The sequence below is a fragment of the Sturnira hondurensis genome, unplaced genomic scaffold, assembly GCF_014824575.4.
Source record: "Sturnira hondurensis isolate 20B ecotype Veracruz unplaced genomic scaffold, ASM1482457v3 Scaffold0009516, whole genome shotgun sequence".
NCBI lineage: Eukaryota > Metazoa > Chordata > Mammalia > Chiroptera > Phyllostomidae > Sturnira > Sturnira hondurensis.
In genome coordinates, this window is record NW_028082147.1 from 2,223,464 (window position 1) to 2,244,078 (window position 20,615).

Here is a 20,615-nt window from a genome sequence, read left to right on the forward strand (position 1 = left end):
GCGGCTCAGTGGATGGAGCTCGGGCCTGTGAACCGAAGGGTAACTAGTTCCATTTCCAGTCAGGGCACATGTCTGGGTTGCGGAGCCAGGCCCCCAGTGGGGGGCACATGAGAGGCAACCACACAATGATGTTTCTCTCCCTCTCTTTCTCCCACCCTTCCCCTCTCTAAAAATAAGTAAATAAAATCTAAAAATTAAAAAAAAATCAACACAGAGTTACTAGGGGTCCAAATCCTATGTAAAAAGACTAGAACCATTCCAGCACATCACTTACAGAGTACGTGTCATTATTGCTGCTAGATACATTAAGGAAGTATTCAATACTAAAATAAAATTACACCTAGATCTCACTGGAAATACTCAACCTATCTTAGAAACTTCTGATCAATACTAAAAATTTTTCAAAGATTTTTTTATTTCTCTTTAGAGACAAGGGAAGGGCAGAAGAGAAGCATTAATGTGTGAGAGAAATAGGCTGCCNCACCCTTCCCCTCTCTAAAAATAAGTAAATAAAATCTAAAAATTAAAAAAAAAATCAACACAGAGTTACTAGGGGTCCAAATCCTATGTAAAAAGACTAGAACCATTCCAGCACATCACTTACAGAGTACGTGTCATTATTGCTTCTAGATACATTAAGGAAGTATTCAATACTAAAATAAAATTACACCTAGATCTCACTGGAAATACTCAACCTATCTTAGAAACTTCTGATCAACACTAAAAATTTTTCAAAGATTTTTTTATTTCTCTTTAGAGACAAGGGAAGGGCAGAAGAGAAGCATTAATGTGTGAGAGAAATAGGCTGCCTGGATGCGCAACCAGGGACAGGCCTCCAACCCAGGCATGTGATATGCCCTAGCCAGGACGGGAACCGGAGACCTTTCCTCTTGTGGGATGATATCCAACCAGCTAAGCCACACAGGTCAGGGCTAAATTATTTTTATTCTTACTATTTTTTAGAGTTTATTTATTTACTTTTAGAGAGAAGAGAGGGAGAGAGAAACATCAATGTGTGAGAGAGACATGGATCAGTTGCCTCTCCGCCTCCTACTGGGGACCTGGCCCTCAACCCAGGCATGTGCTCTGGGAATCGAGCCGGTGGGCACTCAATCCACTGAGCCACACCAGCCAAGGCAAAAATTTTTTTTATTAAAACAGAGATAATTAGCATAAAGGACATGACTGCACTGGAAAAAAGTTAAGTGATTTCCAAGATCTTCTCCAACACCAAAATTTCACTGGAAATGTATCAGCCTATTCACTTTCATCCAATATGGTCAACCAGCTCTTAAGAGAAGGTATAAGGTCTTTTTTTTTCTTTTTTAACCTATAAAAATGTCAGAGTTTGAAATTTGGAAAATACAAAATGTACAAGAAACCAAATTAACTGTAATCTTCGTATCCACACAAACAAAAGAAGTATTTTGTTATACTTCCTCCTAGTCCCTTTTTCAGGTACATCATCACTCTTAATAAATACATAGAGCTTGAAACTATTTTATAGAGAATATTAATAAATGAAGGAACTGCAATATAAAATTCCTCTCTACAGCTCCATCTCAGCACCCATTTCAATACAGACTCTCAGTGAAATTCTCATTTTAAAATCACTTTCTTTATAATTTCCTCCATCCTTCATGAAAGTAAGTTTCTTGAGAGAAAGAACAATATATTAATTTCATCATTTTGCATTTTGCTAGGCTTCTGACCCATATAAGTAGTGTTCTTCTAATTTGGACAATTAGGGAAAAAAGAACAATTTGATTCAATAATTCTTCACAAATTAAAGGGCTTTTTAAAATTAACAGCAGGTATGGTGCTTTTAAATACATACAGTAACTAGAATTAGGTTAATGAACTGTTCACTTGTTAAAGTCCTTAGAGAACGTTCTTTAATACACAGAAATTATTTGTCATTATCAGATCAACTGACTGTATATTTATGATATCTAAACATACAGCTCCCAAAAAACACCTGTTCTCTGTAATTTTTTTTAAAGATTTTATTTATTTATTTATCTTTAGAGGGGAAGAGAAGGAGAGAAGGAGAGAAATATCAATGTATGGTTGCCTCTCATGAGCTCCTTGCTGGGAACTGGCCTGCAACCCAGGCATGTGCCCTGACTGGGAATCGAACCGCGATTGTGTGGTTCCCAGGCCCGCGCTCAATCCACTGAGCTACACCAGCCAGGGCTGTTCTCTGTAATTTAAACATTCCTCTTTCCAGGGCTGTAAACAAGTTATTTATGCTGTTAATCTAGGGGGAAAAAAGGAATTAAGAAAAAAACCTCTTTCATCATAGATGGAGAAGAAAGGTACATTAGCCCAGTAAAACTCGTCACTTGGAAAAATCCAAATTTATGGTGTAAAGTTGTAGATAAATTAACCCTCCCTATCTCTATTTCTAAAAAGCACTCGCACCACTGAAGAAATCTGTTATTTTGTATCTGTACATTAGAGGTATAAGCACCTTTAAAAATCTTTAGATACTCTGCCCTAGCTGGTACTACTCAGTGGATTGAATGCCAGCCTGCGAATCAATGGATCACCAATTCAATTCCCAGTCAGGGCACACACCTGGGTTGCGGGGCCAGGTCCCCAGTTGGGGGTACAAAAGAAGCAACCACACACACTGATGTTTCTGTCACTCTTTCTCTCCCCCTTCCCCTCTCTCTAAGTATTTAAAATCCTCAGGTAAACAAAAATTTGTACACAAACGTTTACATGCTTCTAACAGCCAAAAAAGTTGAAACAACCCAAAGGTCTATCAACTGATAAATGGATAAATAAAATGTGGTATATATCTACATAACAAACTGTTACTCAGCAATAAAAAGAAATGAGGTACTGAAACATACTAAGACATGGATGAACACTTACAACTTACTAAGTGAAAGAAGCCAGTCACAAAGGGCCATATATTGCATGTTTTCATTTGTGTAACATGTCCAGGAGACACACCCACAGACACAGAAAATAAACAGGTGCTTGCCTAGGGCTAAAGAGCAACTGCTACTAGGTACAGGTTTGAGGAATGAGCAAAAATGTTCTAATATTGACTGTGCTGATGACTGTACAGCTCTTGTAATTTACTAAAAGCCACTGAATTATATATTTTAAATGTGTGAATTACAGATCAGTAATTCAGTTATTCTAAAAATCTTTAGGGCCCCCAATTTCCACAAACTTAGTTTTCCTGTAAGATTTGTATTAAGAAAGGCACTTTAGTCCCTCCTCTGTGGCTCAATTGAGTGTTGTCCCACAAATTGAAATGGTTTGAATCCTGGTCAGGGCACATGCTTGGGTTGCAGGTTTGGTCCCCAGTCAGGGTGTATATGGAAGGCAACCAGTCGATGTTTCTCTCTCAAATGGATGTTTCTCCCCCCTTTCTTCCTGTCCCACTTACCCTCTCTCTTAAAAAATTAAAAATGAAAAGAAAAGAGTACTGGGTGGGGTAGCTCAGTGGATTGAGCACCCATCTCTGAACCAAAGGGTCGCCGGTTGGGGCACACGTTTGGGTTGCACGTTGGGTCCCCAGTAGGGGGTATGCAAGAGGCAACCACACATTGATGTTTCTCTCCCTCTATTTCTCCCTCCCCTTCTCTCTCCCCCATCTAAAAATATAAATAACTGATTAATTTTTTAAAACGTACTTCAACCATAAAAGAGCACTTATTAAAGGCAATAGACTAATCCATGTCGCTAAGTCTTCTGGAACCATTAATAAGACACTTTAAAATCAACAGTTGTCAAAAATATTACATGAAAAAATACGAATAGCATTTCTCTGGAGAAGGTCCAATAACTCTTCAACTGCAGGATTTATCACCACAGTACACCCTTCAAGCCCAAGTTCTTAAATCAAATTTCTAAAATGTTAAACTCTTCTATTGCCAATCACTGACCACCATATCTCCCAATATTCAAAGCAGAGAGCAAACTGCCAGCATTCCACTAGGCTGAAGCCACACTCCCATCCTGGCTCCTTACTATACCCAGAAGATAAAGAAAGTAAGTGTAAAACTAGGGAAGAGGGGGTGAGGAATCCCTCAACAACAGCAGCAAAAAACACTATTACTTACACTACCCCCAACTCTCCTGGCATTATGTTTTCAGCCCTACATTCCTTTGAGGGTGTTAAGCCAGTTCCCAAGAGTGAACAGATAGCTTCTAAAGTGTTCTAGCCCCAGCTGGCATAGCTCAGTGGATTGAGCGCAGGCTGCGAACCAAAGTGTTGCTGGTTCAATTCCCAGTTAGGGCACATGCCTGGGTTGCAGGACAAGTCCCACTTGGGGGCACAAAAGAGGCAACCACACATTGATGTTTCTCTCCTCCCCTTCTTCTCTCTCTAAATATAAGTAAGTATATTTAAAATCTTTTTAAAATAAATAAGTAAAATAAATAAACTTTAAGTGTTCTTTCTACAATACCCAGAAGCATAATTCTGTACCAGGCTCGCCCTGTAGAAAGTATTCGGTAAATGCTGTTGCCTGAGAGAAAATGGACACACGCACAGAAGATGTATCTCTTCTGCAAGTACAGAGAGGTGTGATGGAAAACACCCCCATGTGACTTTACAGTTTACAAAGCACTTCGACCATATCCATAACTGAAATCTGAAACATAGCTTTTCCTAAGTAACTACTGTTTTTCTCTTACTAAAAATCTCATGATTCATCCCAGTTCCCTCTTTTCTTTGGCTACAGGGATACCCAGAGAAAATTCTGTAACCTACTACTCTAGTTATATTTCTAAATTCTGTATATACCCCCTTTATTTTCCTGACATAGCCTTATTTTCCCACTGTCACATCTCAGTACTGCCAACCCCATAATTTTTCCCTAATTCCACACCAAAAACATTTGCAACAAACAAAAATATATCCTAAACCTCTGCAAGTTGGCATCTAGTAGGCACATACAATCAAGTACCATACAGCATCTGAATGAATACTTTCAACACTGGAGCCAAATTCTTAACATAGAAAAAGTTATAGTCAAAGAAGGCCTACTGATGGTCCTTTCCACCAAGAGCACAATGTTAAGTCTTCGTTAACACCGAATACAATTTGTTTAAAGGCTCTAAGAGTACAGATGTAAAGGAAAACAAAATATGAGAGCATGAATCACTCAGCCTTATCACATGTTGTAACTAAATGCTGCTGGCCCAGTCCTGGGGGGTTTAGCAAACTGCCCAGAAAGCCAAGAGACTCACGGTCTAACAGTCACTCAGCAGGAACAACAGAAAAGGATCTCCAGGGAATGGCGAAATTCCCAGTATCAAGAACACTTGAGCCCCCTCCCGGTTTACACAGTATTTATGAATCACAAGTGTCAGGGTTCCCCCACGGTCACTGGAGAGGAGAAAGGACAGACATGTCAAAGATTGGTCATAATACCACTTGAAGACAGCAACACCAAGCAGAAGCAAAAGGGGATACAAACAGAACCAAAGGAAGGATGCACCCACAGACTTCTGCCTGGCCGTAAAGAATTATCTCCCACCAGCTGCCAGTTCACTGTGGATACTGACACATCCCAGCACCGACACTACGAGCAGAACTGAGAACGCTCTGTGGAGTTGTCCTCTAAATCTTCTTTTTCCCAAAGCTAAGTTTCTGCCTATTTCTAGCCCTTAAAATCCAGTAGAGACCATAGTTCAACTGATCTGATCAATCTTAAAATGTTTTCCCAATTTCATCACCCACTTTATCTCACAGAAGTTTACAGAGAAAACAGATTTCACAATAAGAGACTAAAACTATCATAACAAGTCAAAGACTTGACCCTGGCCTTTGCATAATGAAAACTTTAATACTATTCAGGAAAAAAGTCCTAAAAAATCTGGTAAACATGTGATTTTTAAAATATTCTTATTTATTGATTTTAGAGAGAGAAGGGAGGAGGGCAGGGAAGAGAGAGTCGGGGGAGAAATAAGGAGAAGAAAGGAAAGAGAGAAAAAGAAACACTGATTTGTTGCTCCACTTATTTATGCATTCATTGGTTGATTCTTGTATGTGTCCTGACCAGGGATCAAACCCACAACCTTGGCACATGAAGATGATGTCCTAACCAACTGAGCTACCCAGCTAGGGCAATTCATAAATTATTTGTATGTAACATTTTAACTATTCACTTAGTTAAGAAGATGTATTATCTAGTATTCTATAACTTTTTTTAAAGATTTTATTTATTTTTGCAGAGGGGGTAACAAAGGGAGAACAAGAGGGAGAGAAATATTGATCGGTTTGCCTCTCACACCTGCCCAACAGTGGGGCCAGCCGGCAACCCGGGGGTGTGCTCTGACAGGGTTCGCTTTGCAGGACAACGCCCAAACAACTGAGCCACACCAGTCAGGGCTGGTGTTCTGTATCTTGATTCACATAGTCTTATTTACTGTGGGTAAATTTAATAGACAAAAATAAATACACTATTTTTCCAATGGGACTTCTTTCCCTCCATTCCAAAGACCTCAATCTGGCCTCAAAATGGAGGCTTTTAAGTTTTCAAGTATACCAACTACAAACATTTTTTTGTACTAAAACAAGTGATAGCCCCCGCCAATCAGCTCACTTGTTCAGAGCATCATCCCAATACACCAAGGTTGAGGGTTCAATCCCAGTTCAGGGCACATACAAGAAACAACCAATGAGTGTATGGACGGGTGGAACAACAAAGCAATGTTCTCTCTCTAAAAAATCAATCAATTAAAAAAATGAATAAATAAAAATGTGATACTTAATGTTTGTAATCTTAATGTGGGGAAAAAAATACATGAAGTCCAGAGTGTTTGTGAATGTTACAAGTTTTTAAAATAAACATACAAATTTAAACATCCTTCCTCACCTCGAAATATTATTTTATAGTTTCTAAATGTCATCTAATTTTAAATATTTCCGTGTACTGCATATTACCTCAATACATGTTCTCAAGCTGTTAATGTTAAATTCATATAATGGCCCTTATGCTACTCATCTGTCAAGTTTCATACTTTGAAAAAAAACTTAAATATTAAAAATTCAGTCATATATATATTTTTGGCACAGCTTAAAGAGCTCACCAGTAAAGGAGGGGAAAACTCAGACACTAAGAAGATTCCTACATCAGACAGGAAAACCCTAACACCAAAAGGTTAAAAATGTTTTACAGTAAAAAACTGAATGCTAATAAATCGGAGTAATATTGAGAGAAATGAATGTAAAGTACATAACCTGGCATAATGAATAGTACCCTTCCCTCCAACACTGCTGGCTGGCATCACAGTCCGTGATAATAGGCTTTTTTTATTGTATTATTTTTAAGAGTTTATTTATTTATTTTTAGAGAGAGGGGAAGGGAGAAAGAGAAGGAGAGAAAAACATCAATGTGTGAGAGAAAACATCAATCAGTTACCTTTTGCACACCTCCCACCAGAAACCTGGCCCATAAACCAGGCATGTGCCCTGACTGGGAATCGAACCAGCAACTTTTTGCTTACCAGGCCAGCACTCAACCCACTGAGCCACACCAGCTAGGGCCAAAAGGCTTTTTTAAAGAGGCAAAGGAAACAGGTACACCAAAAAGGAATAGCCCAGTGATATTGCAGAATGTGCTGGCAGTAAAATCAATTTATGTTGAGTCATTCTGTCTTAATAGAGATAGAGGTAAGTTTCTCACAATTCTACTTAGAACACACATGTAATAAAAATAAAACTGGAAAAAATAGACTTTAGCATTATTGCTCTTCTGAGGGAAAAAAGGGAGGGCCCTTGCAATTACAGGAGAAAAGTCAACATTATTTGTATTCATCTCCTTATTCTAAAGTTTGTTACTCTAAAATTCAAGGAAAATAATTACTTGAATGTTACTTAGAATGTGTTACTTTGTTACGATAGTTTGGTTTGGTTTAAGTTGTTAAGGCTAGAAATGGGAGGCAAAAATCTACAGAGAGCCTGGGCGCTGGAATCAGAGACCTCATTTCAAAACCAGGTTCTACCTGGTTAACTACACTTCATTTTCTCATCTCTCAAAAATGGGTATTATTTCCCTCATGGGACTGAGGATTAAGTACAGGAAATATATAGCCAGTGCCTAGGACATAAGTGCTCAGTAAATTTACCTAGCATCATCAGTGATTCTCAATCTCTTTTGTACTCCCACCTGACAGAGAAGCCCCCTTACTCCAATCAATAACAGTATCTCCACCTCGAGATACTCCAGATACGCCCCTCCACTCTTCAACTACACTGTACTCAGCACTGCGGTTTGTCCAAGCAGCCTCTACCTGTTGCCATGTGTTTCCCAGCAGGACAGCTGAGCTCCAAGTTCCAACACTTTACCTGGTGCAAATCTCAAGAACCTGTGTGGCATTCCCTCGTTCAATCAATACAAAAATTCCATACACCTCCTGGGAAGGAGGCATGAAACATACAAGAGTCTGTGCCCTAGAACAATTCAGTTTTAATCCTCAGGAGGCAAGATCAATACCAAAACCAATAAATTATAGTCCTGGCTTCTGTGGCTCAGTGGATTGAGCACTGACTGGCCTACAAACTGAAAGGTCACTGGTTCAATTCCCAGTCAGGGCACAGGCCTGTGTTGCTGGCCAGGACTCCAGTTGGAGGTGTATGAGAGGTAAGATCGAGATGTATCTCCTGCACATGAGTGTTTCTCCTCCTCTTTCTCCCTCCCTTCCCCTCTCTCTAAAAATAAATACAAATAATATTTTTTAAAAATACCAATAAATCGTAATACACTATAATGACTGCAGGAGAGGTAATTTGTGGGTGACCAACATCTGCAGCGTAGCAGCTACCCTCGGTTCCCTAAAGTGTTGTTCATTATACCATGTGTCCAGCCCTATAGAACTGTGTTGTGATGACTCTAATTTAGCACCTCCTATGGCAGGGAGCAGGGGGAGTCTGTCTGTCTCTCTACCTATACAGCTACCTAAATTTCAAGCTCAACATGTATACTACTAAATTTAATTACTTTGTCCCCAAACCATATTCCCCTCTGTATTCATCTTCCTATATTACTTCACTTTCCCAAGGACCTTAGAGTGCCATCCATACCTTCTTTTCCACTGCACATACCAAAACTATTAGCATAGTGATCCAATTAATCTCAGCCCTTATGCACTCCAAACCCTTACTGCCAACTCAGTCTTCCCAAAACACCACTAAATGCCACCCCATACATACACACTCAAAAACCCTACTGCCTACTGAAATAAATCTTAGCCTGGCATTCAAAGCCTATATCTTCATGACAATGTCCTTTTATCCCAACTTTATTTTAAAGCCAAAGGATTAAGGACTCATACATCCAATAAATTTCTTCTGAGGGACAGCGATTAAAAAAGAGTTTCAAAGCTGAAAGAGTGAACTTTTTTTTACCTGATGTTCTGCATGAATGTTATCCCCAGTTGGCCATCGATGTTTGCTATTATTATAGCCGCCTCCCTCTCAAAGGGAGTAATAGACAGAAAACTGTACTTGAAAAATAATTAAATAAAAATTAGGGGGAAAAAATTTCTTCTGAGACTCTTATTATATACGCCAAATTCTAGGAACTGGGATACTGAGATGAATAAAATCTGATCCCCTCCTACAAGACTCCAAGCAAATCAGAAACAATGCCTTAGTTGATATATAATAAAGATAAAAAGTACCCTAAGCTTTACAAGAACCCCCCATACCTCATACTTGTTAGTATCCCTCACCTACGCACAGTAGGTACTTATGAAAGAGCACCAATATTGATGACTGTTCCGGTAACCAAGGCCTATGATCAATGTGCTCAATAAACTTCTGTTGAAGGGACATGGGAAGCACAACTGAGAACCCAGATCTGCAAGTATGCTTGTGCCTAACTTGTTTCTGAAGCAGAGCAGAAGCTCTAGAGGCCGAGTGACAGATGCCAGTTCCTTTTGCTAGTCAGTAGTCAGGTAGTGGCAATTAAAACGAACCTTCAAAAAGTCAACCTGTGTCCAATGTCAAAGAATAGCCTGTTTAAAACATTTCATCACTATCAGGAAGTTAGGAAACACAGATGAGGCTCAACTCTTCTCAGTAAAATATGCTGTATTCCTAGCTACAGTTCTAGATTAGTAAAAGCATAATAAAATCAACCGAATGAAACAAGTTTGTAGAACAAGAGGATAAGATGGTTAAAACCTAAAAGCTCCTCTCCTCTGTGACAAAAAACTTTAGATATGTATCAGTTCCATTTCAAATAAATTTCACTTGAACAGCTGGTTTTTAATCAATTTCCTACTACTTTCAACTATTAACATCTTAAAAATAAGTCACCCACACCCAGCAGGAAAGGCTCTAAAACATGTATTTGGCCTTTAAACAGCCTGAAGACTTCCTAAAAGAATATGTCATGAAAAAAGTATTTTGTTTAAAAAAAAAGTATGCCTAGAAATGCAATGTGCACATTAAAACAATCTTAAGTCCTTTTTAAAATGAATTGGTCATTTACTATTTAGCCCCAAAATTCTATGTGACAATGTTAAAACAATCATCCTTTAAAACAAGTGACAGTTTAATTCAGATGAATTGAAATTAGCAATTTAAGCTTTTGAAGACATTCATGAAAAGCAGACATCCTATATGGACAGCGATTAAAAAAGAGTTTCAAAGCTGAAAGAGTGAACTTTTTTTTACCTGATGTTCTGCATGAATGTTATCCCCAGTTGGCCATCGATGTTTGCTATTATTATAGCCGCCTCCACCACTTCCTCCTCCCCCAAGCTGCTCACCATGCTGCCTCTGAAAGAAGTAGTCCACCATAGCGTCGTCCTGGGAACGGCCTGCAACTCCTATGGATCCTGGGACAGGGCTGGAGTGTGTCCCAGCTGCAAGAGCCTGATTTGCAGCTGGTTGTGGCTGCGCTTGCGACCCTGTTCCAGATGTCAAAACAACAGGCATGTTGGGATTAGCTGGTTCTTGAGGGTGATGTTTCAGGTGGGGGCTGAAAGAGTCCTGCCAAAGCACTGCTTTTCTCTTCAAGACACATGCAACGCTCATTCCACCAACACCTAAGGACAAACAGGTTACAAATGGTTAAAATTTGCATTTTTTTTAAAACATTACTTGACATACACCAAGATAAAAGTGAGCTCCACATCTTTTGCACTGCTATACACAACTAGTTTATAACAAGCAGTTAAATATTTAAAAATACTTATATAACACAACTTTCTAAACTAAAACCTCCATTTTTAAGTTGTTGAGGGTGTGTATGGAAATAAACGTAGTTGGTGACAGGTTACAGACAATGTATAGAGATCAGACCTCAGTACAGCAACCTCAGAGAAACATGCTATTATCAAAGGTAACAGCATTGGATTAGACTTCAATCAGTGGCTCCACCCAACTTATTTACACCTTAAGCTAAATTTGGCAAATACTTTTAAAATGAGCAAGAGCTTTATAAAATATCACTTTACAGCTGAAGCAGCTGAACCAAACAAAAATCCAAACCCCATATAAACTAAGGCAGGGAGAATGGGGGGGGGGGGAGTGTGCCGGTGGAGGGGAATGAAGGGGGGGAATAGAACAACTGTAATGGTATAATCAATAAAATATATTTTTAAAAAATGTAAAAAAAAATCCAAACCCCATTAACAATGACTCAAATTGTGTAAAACTTGACAGGACCCTTCAAAATATTCAACACATTCATAGCATGCTCTTCGAATTAACAGTAAGGCCCCATGACCAAGAAGAGCAACAGAATGTTCTTACCCTGAAACCTGTCTTCAGCTACTATTGATTGGGGGATGACTCAAAATTTTTGCCAATAATTTACAATTATAATTGCAATCACATCATTATTCTACTAGTACTTTGACTCCTATTAAGAGGATGAGCCCTGCCCTGGCTGGTGTAGCTCAGTGGATTGAGCACGGGCCTGCGAACCAAAGGATCGCAGTTCCATTCCCAGTCAGGGCACATATCTGGGTTGCAAGACAGTCCCCAGCAGGGGCCAGTTCCCAGCAGGAGACACACAAGAAGCAACCATACATTGATATTTCTCTCCCTCTCTCTTTCCCTTCCCTTCTAAAGATAAATAAAACCTAATAAATAAATAAATAAAATTATTTTTTTAAAAAAAAGAGGATGTGCCCTGGTTGGTGTGGCTCAGAGGCCTGAGTGCCTGCCTGTGAACCAAAGGATTGCAGGTTCAATTCCCAGTCAGGGCACATGCCTGGGTTGCTGGCCAGGTCTCCAGTCGGGGGTGCACGAGAGGCAACCACACACTGATGTTTCTCTCTCTCTCCTCCTTCTTTACTTCCCCTCTCTCTAAAAAAAAATAAAATCTCATACTGGCTGGTGTGACTCAGTGGATTGAACACTGGCCTGCAAAGCAAAGAGGATGAGACCAAACAAGATACACACACTTTGTTAGGGAAGAGTCTCACTCTTTAAAAAAAAAAACAAAACTTCAACGCAATAATTGTGCAGCAAATATACTGCAAACTTATCTAACTGTCCCTATTTTACAGATGAAAACACAAAGGGACAGAAAAGTTATATGATGTGCCCAGGACCATTCAGCTAATGAGTTGCAGAGAAGGGATTCAAACTTAAAACCATTTTGCACCCAAGCCTACCTCTGTCAGCCCTATGCTACAGTCCAGTAAGTCAACAGAAACACAGTTTCTCTCACCTACATCTGCTACTCTTTCTTCTCTGGAAGTTTCAACAAAGAATCTCCAAAATGTTATTATGAAACATTACTACTTAAGTTTCTTCCAATCAAAAACTACATGTGTATATAAGATGTAACACTTGTCACCCTGTAGGTGCTAAAAATTGCTACAAAGTTATTAATCAGTGACCAGCTAGAATGCATGTGTCCACAGGTACCAGTCTCGTTTCAAGGCTAATCAACCTGCTACAAATTTCTCTCTCCCTAGCCAAACTGACATTTCAAACACAGACTCACAAGATTTATGAGAAATCTATTATTTCTTTACTGAATAACTAAGCCATCTGATAAAGATGCATCTGCTTCTCACAACTAATTCATGTTTTGAAGTCAGAAGTAAAAAGACACAATGAAATTTGTAATTTGTTCAAAGCCTAATTTGGAAATGCCTGGTCAGTTAACAATTCCAATCCATCAGAATCTTACTAGGGCTTGTCTAGGCTTTCTAGACTTCAGTTTCTGCTTTCATGAATTGAACTGTATTCATGGTTAAGTGCCAAAATCATTAAGTCACTGCTGTGTTTACCGTAGGTCTTTGCAAAGTGCTAGCCATCCTAATGCCTTCAGTTTGATTTTCAAAAGAATTCACTGCACTTATTACCGATAGTAGCCAGTTCCATTTTCTTCCACAAAGGAGCATCAATCTAACAGTCTTTGTCCAGAGCAAGCCAAGAATCTCAAATCCCAAGTTTTACCATTAAACTCGCAACCTCTTTGAGCATGGTTCCTCATCTAGAAAAATGGGGGGGAGGGGGGCGCAGAATCCTTTCTCCATGCTTCACAAGTTTGTTTTTTAATCAAAATAAAACAGATGTAAAAGTTTTGGTAAACTAAAGTCACTATGCTGAGACTCCAGAATCCAGTTACCACCCATGAAGGCAATGGCACTCCAGTCCCCGAAAGGATTCCTAAATCAGCAAATGCAAGCTTTTCTAAAGTCCAAGATTTGCCACCACATTTATCTAACCAATCATTTCCATATGAAAAGGGTGTTCTCCACTGCAACACAGTGAACTCAACTTCATTACCACAAGGGATGGGGGAGAGATTCCCATAAAAATGTTCAAACAAAACAATTGGCTTTTGTAGAGCTATCTGTATGCCCTGAGACTTCCTGCTTTACCTACCTAGGCAAGGCAATTTCCCAAACAAGAGAAAACGTGGCAGAAGGGACAGTGTGAAAGTAGCAAATACCTAAGCAATTAATATATGCCTTGTGTGTTTTGTAATTAATATCTTGGCACAAAACTTTAAAACAGCCAGTTAAATGTTAGAAAACATTTACACTGCTGATACCTTTCAGAAAACCCTCAAAGCCCACTAAAAAGTTATGTGTAGCATTTGGAATGTGACTTGTTTTTTAACAAATGGAACACTATAAAAATAAGTATTTTAGGCAACTAAAATTAAGGGCTGGTTGTAGTTGCTCTTCCACAGTTCCAAACTGTTTACATTAAAGGTTTTAATAACTCTCCTAGATTTTATTTCAAACAAAGGAACACAATTTAATCTCTCTCCACAGCTCACCGTTTTCCTACAAAAATGCTTAGTATTTTAAAATTTAGTAGTGTTTGTTTTTACCACACTGAGAAAAAAAACTATGGTCATAAATTTATTTTAAAACAGTTCATCTTAAACCCAAATTAAACTTCAAACAACTGTGTGGCCTTGGACAAAATTAATTCAATTGTGACTAAGGCAAAACACTAACTCAGAGTTCAGAATCTAATATTTCCCAAAGATCCAGATAAACAATCAATAGCCCCCAAGAGTGTTTTATAAAGTTATAAAATTAGCAACGGAGCAAATGTTTTGATACTTTGCTTACTAAAACTGCACCAAGAGCCACATATCTCGGAGGTCTGTCTTGGTGAGTTTTTGTGTTTTCACAAAATAAACAAAGAGCTAAAGGTACAAACCTGCTGCTTCCAAAGTACATGACTTTTAAAAAGAACCCCCCAAAAGTCTCACAAACTACCATTCTTAATCCCAGGAAGGGTATGAAGGGAGCGGATTGCCGACAACTAAACACAGTGCCTTCGTATCTGAACAATTAAAAGTAACAATCCTTCAAGTCACGATAAAGATAAACCTTCCCTGATCATGGTTGTGTGCGGGGTTTTTTTTTTCGGAGGGGGGGGATTACAGACGGGAGAAAAAAGTTACAGGAGCAGATTCCTCGCTCGACGTGGGAGTGGTGGTGACAAGTACAATAAATGATCTCTGTTTACCAAGAACGTTTGTGAGGACTAAAACTATCTCGGACTGTGTATCTGTTTTCCTGCTACCGAGGGGTGGACCCCTCTGAGTTAAGACAGACACGCACCAACACAGGCAGGCTCGAAGAGGAAGAACCCACCAAAAACACCAGCCCTCCCGAAAACAAAAGGCCACAAGCACCCAGGAGCCTAAAAAAAACGATCTGAAACTTCCTAATCGCCACTTCTCCACATTCACGGCTCGCAAAGTTCCCCCACGATGGGTCTCGCCCGTAGACAAGGGCCCTGGCTGCTTCTAAAGCTATTTATTGTTCCTCCTGCTTCGGCGCTGCCACGGAAGCTCAAGAAGTCGAAGAAATCCAGGGTGGCACGAAATTACACTTCATGGCCACACAGAGCCCTCGGGGCTTCACAAACCCATCAAAAAAGCAACCGCAATGGCAACACCAATCTTTGGGGGTTCCAAAGAGGCCGAGCAGAAATGTAGAGGGAACCCTATGCCCTGGGCCCGGACGTAAACCCCTGGCATTTTCCTGGTTTCCATCCCGCTCCCCACCCCATCCCTCCTTTGATAACAATAGGGGCCTTACTGCTGACTCCAAAACATGTACAAGGAATATCGAGTGAGAAGCCTCAGCCAGGGCCCCGGCGACTTTTCTAAAGCCCTTCTCACCCCCCAACCGCTCTCAAACACCAATACAATGGGACATTCCGCTCGCTGGGGGTCCGGAGCAGCGTTTGAGGCCGGCGGGGTGCGGATACTCACGGGCGGAGCGGTAGGATGCGGATGGATTTCAGCCCCCCGATCTTCTCTCTCCGGCGCTCTCGCTCCCCCTTACCTTTCACTCCAACAACATGGCGGCCCACTAGGGACTGGGCTGGCGCGGAGCATCATGGGATATGCTCTGGCCCCGGCTCTGGCGGTGGCGGCGGCATGTGCGGAGCAGGCAGGCTGCTCTGGAACAGGTTGCCTGGTTGCCATGCCAACCCGAGGCCTGTGTGAACTTGGGGAACTCGCAAGCAACGCGGCGGCAGCTCACGCGAGTGCCCGCCTGCTAGGCGAGCGCGCAGCCGCGGATAGAAGGCAAAAATCTCAAAATCTCGGGGGACCTGCACAGGAGCGCACCACACGGAGCTGGGCACCCGGGGTCAGGACAGAAATGATCCACAGAATGAACTAAGGGAGTCTAGACGTGGCACCTGCTCCCGCGCACTCCCTTTCACCTCCAGATTGCAATAGGCTGCGGCATAAATGAACGCTTATTCGCGAGGTTCTGGCGTGACGGGTGCTGGGATCAAAACCCTTTGCTGCAGCTTTTTGGTTCTGTTGCTTTTTTAATCTTCCTGTCTCCAGAGCCCCATTTGCAAAATGAAGAGTAAAATGAAAACGGCTACCTAAAATTGCTATGAGGATTAAGTGAAATAATATATGTAAAGAGCTCCGTACAGTGCCTGGAACTTGTAAGCAGAATCTCTCTACATAATTTGCAGGGTCTACTGCAAAAGGAAAGTGCGGGGTCCCTTGTCCAAAATTGTTAAGAATTTCAAGACGTCAATAGCAGAACCTTAAACCAAAAACATGAGGCTGACCCTGTTTGTGAGGACTCAATCAGTGTTGTCATTCTGTCCAGTTTCAAAAATGAATAGAAATTTGGCCATTTGATAAAAGTGATTTTTCCAATCAGTATTATTTGATTAAGTATAGGTATTCTCTTGCAAACTAAACCCGAGCTGGATTAAAAGCTTATGCAAACCACAACACTCCAAGAGACCAGAGAAAAAGATGTATGGGAAAAAGCTTTATAATTGCAGGAGGGAAATACTTACAATGAATCAAAATCAATTAAGTCATTTTAAAAATTAAAAGAAATTTAGCCCTGGCTGGTGTAACTCAGTGGATTGAGCACCAGCCTACAGACCAAAGGGTCTCTGGTTCAATTCCCAGTCAGGGCACATGCCTGGGTTGCAGGCTAGGTCCCCAGCAGGGTGCTTGGGAGAAGCAATCACACATTGATGTTTCTCTCACTCTTCCTCTCTCCCTTCCCCTCTGTCTAAAAATAAATAAAATATTTTTTAAAAATTAAAAGAAATGACCTGGCTGGTGTAGCTCAGTGGACTGAGCACAGGCCTGCGAACCACATGATCGTGGTTCGATTCCCAGTCAGGGCACATGCCTGGGTTGCTGCCCAGTTCCCAGCAGGGGACACCTGAGAGGCAACCATACATTGATATTTCTCTCCTTCTCTTCCTCTCTAAAGATAAATAAATAAAATCTATTTAAAAATTAAAAGAAATGTAAATATCTTTACAGTAAGAATAGCCAGCAACAAAGAACAAATGAGAAAATAGCTTTAAAATATGTCAATATACATGGTAGACAAATAGTGAATCTTTGTGATAAGTATAGAACTTCTAATCAATTAAAAAAGAGTGATCCTAAAGAGACATAAAAATCACTAATGCCAATAACCACAAGTAATAACTAACCTGGGGCTGATGGTGAGATGGAGAGGGACTGCTAGTGGGGAAAAGTGGGGGGGTGGGGGGTGGGGGGGGTTGAAAAAATCTTAAAATTAGATCGTAATGCTGGTTATACAACTCTGAGAATATACTAAAAATTACTGAACTGTGCACTTCAAATGAGTGAAGTTTTTTTTTAATGAGTGAAGTTTTTGATGTGTGCAATATATCTCATAAAACTATAAAACTGAGAAATGCAATAATAAAAGAAATGCAACTTTGAAATAGAATATTTTCATCTATTAAATACATGGGCAAAAATTTAAATGACTATAACACCCTGTTTTAGCAAGTTTCAAGAGAAAATTAGCATTCGTATTGATTAAATTGTTTACATACATATTTATTTTTTAAATTTTATTTTATTTGAAAAATTGAATAGTGAGTTTTTTAAAGATTTTTATTAATTTATTTTTAGAGAGGGGGAAGGGAGGGAGAAAGAGAAGAGAAACATCAGTGTGTGGTTGCCTCTCATGTGCCACCTACTGGGGATGTGGCCTGCAACCCAGGCATGTGCCCTGACTGGGAATTGAACCAGCAACCTTTGGTTCACAGGCCAGGGCTCAATCCACTGAGCCATACCTGCCAGGGCAAATAGTGAGATTTTTATTTCTAGGAGAGAAAAAAAACAAAACAAGACTTGGAACAAAGATCCTGAGCTCTGCTACTCCCGGGCAACGTGACTGTGAGCAAGTCCCAGAGTCTCAACTCCGCATCTGTGTAACGAGGATATCAACACTCCTCTTACAGGTGGTTACAAATGGTTAAATGAACTAACGGATACAAAGTGCCTGACACAAAATTAGCTGTCAGAAAATGTAGCTGCTTTATTGTAGTTGCAGTCTTAATATTCATTTCTGAAAACCCAAATACCAACATAGTGCAGGATATGCAGTCATGGCTTATTAAATGTTTGTTAAGTGAATGAATTCGACAGCCATTTAGAGTGTCAACTCTCAAATTCAACAACCCTATAAGAAATATGTTGTATACACAGATCCACCTCTTAAGCCAGACCAGAAATAACCTAAGCCTCCATTTTTCTCCATGTAACATGAGATTAATAATATAGCAGCACTATAGGAAATAATGCAGACAAAGCATTTAGCCACATGGGGTGAGGACCCTGGAGAGGGCTGAGTAGCTGTAATGGGAAAACATGTAAGCCGAGGAAACATTGCAGACGTGAGAAAATCAGAACATTTCCAGAGTCTTACCAGGTGCTGCGCTCCATGATTTCATTCTGAGATCCATGATTAAGTCCTTAGTTTTAAGCTTTAACTTTCATTACTGGAGTGCAGAGGTTCTAATATCAGTTTAGTCACAGCCATGTGGTACCACTCCCTATTCAGACCCCTTCCCAGTCAAATGCTGTAATCCCAACAGAATACTAATTATCCATCCATGGTCTCTCAAAACAACCCTATAAGAGCATCACTTCCAGCCCTGGCCAGTGTGGATCAGTTGGTTGGAGTGTTCTCCCATAAACTGAAAGATCATGAGTTCAATTCCTGGTAGGTGCATAAGCCTGAGTTGCAGGTTCTTACTGATGTTTCTCACCCTCTTTCTCCCTTCCTTTTCCTCTCTCTAAAATCAGTTAAGTGTGTCCTCCCCAAATACCTGTGACATGGACATCATTAGTCTCATTTAAAAATGAGAAAACTGCCCTGGCCAGTGTGACTCAGCTGAGTGACTCAGTTGAGGGTTCCATTCCCTGTCAGGACACAAACCTAGATTGCGGGTTTGGTCCCTGGTCTGGTCACAGGCACATATGGGAGGCAACCAACTGATGCTTTTCTCTCACATCAATGATATTTCTCTCTCTCCCTTCCTCTCTCTCTAAAAGCAATGGGGGGAAAAGTTCTGGCCTTGGCTGGTGTGGCTCAGTGGATTGAGCACTAGCCTGTAAATCAAAGGGTTCGATTCCCAGTCAGGGCACATGCCTGGGTTGTGGGCCAGGTCCCCAAATGGGGGCACATGAGAGGCAACCACAAAATGAGTTTCTCTCCCTCTCCTTCTCCCTCCCTTTCTCCAAAAATAAATAAATAAAATCTTATTTTTAAAAGTTCTCGTGTGAGAAAGGAAAAAAAGAGAAACTGAGGTTTAGGGAAGTTGAGGAACAGAAGTTGAGGAACAGAATTAGCATTTACCCAAAAATGTTATCTAAGGCTATTCGCTGAAATTGAAGTCACCCCTAAAACTTGGGAATCTTCACAATTCACCTGCTTAAACCCACACTCATACAAATGGGAGCGGGGGATTAGGTTGGATATGAGATTGGGGTTTTAACTACAAATAGAAACCCAATTCATCCCATTGTAACCTAATCAGAGAAAGATAGAGATCTCAAGACAGAAAAATTTAGTGAAGGCCCTTCAAGAAAGCCTTGGTTCAAGAATTTTAAACGTTACCACTTCCTTGAGTAGTAAGTAGTTCTCAAACTGTGGTCTCACTGGTGAGCCACCGACCTGGCCACACTGACACCTGAGAACCAATCCCAGAGTGGATAAATGCTGTTCCATTCCACAGTCTTACATTCTTTCTTACAGCCAACTGCTATTGGCTACAAGTTACCATAATGTGGCAAACTGGATACAAACATTCTCAAAGTTGGAACACTCCAAACTATCTGGAAAGATACTCTGTTATCAGTGTTTGTCTGTCTGCATTGCTCTTTCAACTGTGTTACACTAATGTTTTTGCATATCTACAGAATCTCTCCTGGGTGGCACTTTATTGTTTTTGGTTTTCCCTAATGCTTACATTGTTAACATTTTCATTGTCACTTTGTTTCTTAGCAAGTCTTGTTTAGTAGAGTGTTTTGGGGTGTTTTTTTTCCATAGCAAGCTGGGAGCGTGGGAGCATTTGGGCCTCCGGAGTTGGTCACTAGGTAATTCTGGCCATTTGCCCACTGAGGAAAACTACTGTACTAATGAGGAAAACTGGAAAAATCATTGGAAAGTTAACAAATTAGTGAAGAATTACTGAGCCAGAATCTGGGAAAGGAAAGAAATTGAGGGATTTTAGCCCCACACTTAGGACCACTTCTCCAGATGGGGCATTTCCTGAGGGGTAGTGCACCCTAGGCGAGTGGCTCATCATCTCATGTGCCGAAAAGGTTACAGGTTCCATCCCAGTTAGGGCACATACCCATTCCCAATGGGAGGGGTGT

At 40.4% G+C, this 20,615-nt stretch overlaps 1 protein-coding gene across 12 annotated transcripts in view; it reads right to left on the reverse strand.

Annotated features, from left to right (window-relative positions):
• Positions 1-15,807, reverse strand: part of PUM1 (pumilio RNA binding family member 1) — a 134,252-nt gene extending 118,445 nt beyond the window's left edge. For 6 of the 12 annotated variants that reach the window (XM_037057231.1, XM_037057227.1, XM_037057226.1 and 3 more), the window contains exons 1-3: positions 15,690-15,806; positions 10,717-11,028; positions 9,380-9,441 (exon numbers count right to left, since the gene is read on the reverse strand). In XM_037057231.1, the coding sequence (XP_036913126.1) occupies positions 9,380-9,441; positions 10,717-11,017 (363 nt within the window). In that variant the 5' untranslated portion in view covers positions 11,018-11,028; positions 15,690-15,806. Of the gene's footprint in view, positions 1-9,379; positions 9,442-10,654; positions 11,029-15,689 lie in introns of those variants that run through there. The other 6 variants (XM_037057230.1, XM_037057223.1, XM_037057229.1 and 3 more) reach the window with 3 other exon arrangements.
• Positions 15,808-20,615: the final 4,808 nt, after the last annotated feature.